This window comes from Bos indicus x Bos taurus, chromosome 29 (genome assembly GCF_003369695.1).
Source record: "Bos indicus x Bos taurus breed Angus x Brahman F1 hybrid chromosome 29, Bos_hybrid_MaternalHap_v2.0, whole genome shotgun sequence".
Classification (NCBI taxonomy): domain Eukaryota; kingdom Metazoa; phylum Chordata; class Mammalia; order Artiodactyla; family Bovidae; genus Bos; species Bos indicus x Bos taurus.
This window is the reverse complement of record NC_040104.1, coordinates 6,177,981-6,181,494: the sequence shown is the minus strand read 5'-3', so window position 1 is coordinate 6,181,494 and position 3,514 is coordinate 6,177,981. Positions and strand designations below refer to the sequence as shown.

General features: G+C 58.1%; 1 protein-coding gene across 2 annotated transcripts; it reads left to right on the top strand.

The window, feature by feature from the left end:
• Positions 1-885: 885 nt before the first annotated feature.
• On the top strand, positions 886-3,147 carry C29H11orf86 (chromosome 29 C11orf86 homolog). Of its 2 annotated transcripts, none has more exons than XM_027532363.1 (2): positions 886-1,243; positions 1,795-3,147. In XM_027532363.1, the coding sequence occupies exons 1-2, from the start codon at positions 974-976 to the stop codon at positions 1,888-1,890; spliced, it is 366 nt and encodes a 121-aa protein (XP_027388164.1). In that variant the 5' UTR covers positions 886-973; the 3' UTR covers positions 1,891-3,147. The 2 variants fall into 2 exon arrangements, with proteins under 2 accessions (XP_027388164.1, XP_027388163.1); XM_027532362.1 differs by having other exon boundaries at positions 892-1,243; positions 1,792-3,147.
• The last annotated feature ends 367 nt before the right edge of the window (positions 3,148-3,514 follow it).

Here is a 3,514-nt window from a genome sequence, read left to right as displayed (position 1 = left end):
TACTTTTATTGAGCACTTGCTGCAGGCCAAGCCCTGGGCTTGGCACAGCGTCATTGCATTTAGTCCTCCTGACAACACATGAGTTATCCGTCCCTGTTACAGACAAGGAAACCAGGCGGGGGAAGGCGCCCAGCGTTGCACAGCTGTGGGTGATGGAACCAGTGTTTTCCTAGGAGCAGCTGGTCCTCAGAGCCTGAGCTGTTAACCCTATTCTCTCGTAGAAAATTATGGGCAGAGTTAAACCTGGAAAACACCTCACACTCCGAACTTTCAGCCCCAGAACTAGCCTCTTTTTTTTCTTTCTTTTTTTAAATTTCTGATTGTAGTAAAAATATACAGAAACATAAAATGTACCACCTTAGATTTTTACATGTACAATTCGGGAGTGTTATATTCATTCAGATTGCTGTACAGCCAAACTCCGGAAGTTTCTCACCTAGCAAAACTGATGCCCTGGAGCCATTAAACAACCTACCACCGCCCCCATTCCCCCAATCCTCCCACCTCCCCACCCCACCAGGCCCTGGCGACCACCATGCTACTTTCTGTCTCTGTGAATTTGACCATTCTAGGTTGGAGCTGTCCTGTTTCTTAAAAGCCCGTGTCTGTTTTGCTGTTGGGCCATCTGTTCTCACTGTCAACAAAATGTTTGGACAGCCAGGGCTACAAGAGTTCGGGAGAGGCTAAGATCTTTAGGATGGGTTAGTCAGGAAAGGCTGCCTGGAGGAGATAGAGGGGGAAGGAGGAGAGGAAGCCTGTACCCGCTTCCCTGGGAGGTGGAGAGTGTGCTGCGTGGGTGACTCAGGGATGCTTGACCCTGGTGGCCTGCCCTTTGGATTACGACAGCCACCTCACCAGCACCAACCTTTGTCCCCAAGGGAGCTCCCGTCAGGTGGGTGGGGGCACCAGGCCATCTCAGAAGGCCAGTGGCTCGCCGAAGGGTGAAGCAGACGCACCTGCAGCCTCCAGAACCATGGGGACAGGGCTACGCAGTCAGTCCTTGCGAGGACCACGGCCCTCCTACGGCAAGCTCCAGGAGCCCTGGGGGAGGCCCACGGAAGGCCGACTGCGCCGGGCGCTGAGCCTCAGGCAGGGCCGTGAGAAGTCCCGGTCCTCAGATGGAGGCCCAGAACGGCTGGACACCCTCGGTCAGGAGTGGCTGCCCGGGAGCCTGGGGGACACGGAGCAGCTGATCCAAGCGGAGCAAGAAGGCAGCCAGAGGTGGCTGAGGCAGTATCAGCAGGTTTGGCTGAGGGCTGGTGGGTGGAGGGGTACGACAGGGAAGGGGCAAGATCCCAAGCAGAGGGACCCAGGGGAGCAAAGGCTCAGAGGGAGAAACGGATGGGGCTATAGACCAAGAAGACAGAGAGCTGTCGGGGCAGCGGCTGCAGAGAGAGGTATTCCAGAGGGGCCTGAAGGTATTTGGGATTTATCCCGTGGGCACTGGGGAGTCAGGGAAGGTTTTGGAGCTGATGGGTGATATAGTCAAAGCTGTTCTGAGATGACCAGTCTGTCAGTGTGTTGGACGGTGGATTTTGCTGGAGGCACGAGATGAGTCAGTACAGCTTCCCCAGGGTTACATCTTGTTGTCCCTTCTAACCCCAGAAAAGAGAGGATCAGGACCCCTGGGTGGGCGCTGCCCGCTGGGCTCCTGCCTTCCGGGAGAAAGGGTGCCTAGTGAAGGGGCTTCTGTCTCTGGGGTCTACCACCCCCTCCTGGCTATAGGTGGAACAGCACCTGAAGCCCACCCCTCAGGTGGGCTCTGATCGCAACCCCTCCTCTGTCTTCCAGAAGATCAGGAGAAGGTGGGAGAGCTTTGTCACCAGCTTCCCCAATGTGACCCTGAGCCGGTCAGCCTCCCCACAGCCCCCGCTGGGCACCACCAGCTAAGGAGGCCACGAGCGGTGGGGACCCTCGCTGCACCCAGATGAGATGGCACGCCTGCTGCCCTACCTCTCCGTGGCCCTCTGGACTGTGTGGATGGGGTGACCGCCTCTCTGTGGACTGTTCCCGCCTTCCCTAGTGGCACGCCCAGGCCTCCGCCACCAGGACAGAGCTCGGTGAAGCCAGACCCATGGCTGAGCAGCTCTGGCACATCGCCTGGTCACTGGGCCATGCCCGACCCACCCTTCTCAGCAGCTGCCAGTGGTGGGTGGGGCCTGGGCCTCCCTCCCCAACGGTGAGCCCTTCCCCAGGGCAAGGACCACGTCTGGCCTGTGTCTTGTCACGTGTTGTCGCTCTCCTCACAGTCTCCCGATGAAGGAAGTCCCTCCCTGCTTGACAGGGGAGAACTAAGGCCCGGATAGGGGAAGGGATTGCTGCCATTGGCATCTCGGGCCACACCCGCACCCAATGCCCAACACTGCGTTGAACACAGGAATAAAGGTTGCCGAGCTGAAGTAAATGATTTCCTGCTGACGAACTGGCCCCCAGTGCTCTCCCAACCCCCTGGGGGCAGGTGGTGTCCAGAGCTTCCCAGAGGATAGAGCAGAAGCCCTGGGGGGTGGGAGTGGCAGGGGAGGGGTGGTCTCCAGGAGGCTGGGCCTCAGCTGCTACTTGTCTTAACCTGATTCTCCCTGTGCTGACCTCAGGCCAGCTTCGGAGGGCCTAGATCTCGCCAGCTCCCTGTCTTTGCGCTCACCCCCGAGGCAGGGCTCACCTTGAGGATCAGAGAGGGCAAGGGGCCCACTCAGGGCCACACCGAGGGGAGGGTCTGACCCCAAAGGGCCTAAGCTCCTTGAGAGACACTGGTACTTCCTGTGGGGTCCCTGGGGCTCTCCCAGGTCAAGTAGACCCAAGGTCCAAGGTGAGGGAGCAGCTGTAAGCAGCCTGGGTGTGTCCTGGGGTGGAGGGGGGACCTGAGGGCCCAAGTGACAGAGGGGAGGCTTCCTTGTTCCCCAGAGCCCGGAACCCTGCAGGGCCATTCAGGAACAAGAACGGTCCTGGCAAAATTTTGTCCCAGAGAGTCCCGCCTTTCCAGACCAAGCCTCCAAGCTCTCCGTCTTTCCTCATCGGCCGGCCTGATGCTGAGCGTCCAATGGGACCCCAGCCAAGGCTCGGGGTGGCAGTGGCACTGAAGTAGAGCCCCCTTACCACTCATTTGGACTGTGATATGAATGCAAAATAAACCTTCACTGGGTTAAGCCACTGATTTGGAGGCCACTTGTTACCGTCACGCCTATTAGCATCTCCTGGAAACTCGGAGAAGGCAGGACTATTCACTCACCGCCAACAGCTACACCTTATTGTAGGTCTCATGAAGCAGTTGTCGGATTATGAAACGGACACCTGGAGGATGAGTAGGAGTTAGCCCAGACAAGAGAGGGCATGAGTGTTTCCATGGAGGAAGAGGGCTGGGCGAAAGCCTCACGGTCAGGGGGTTAGACCATGTGAATGGGCCAGGACACAGCAGGTGCCCCTGGCTTCGGCTCTACACGTATTTACAGCAAATGGTCCCCCTCCATGGCAACCCACTCCAGTATTCTTGCCAGGAAAATTCCACGGATAGAAGAGC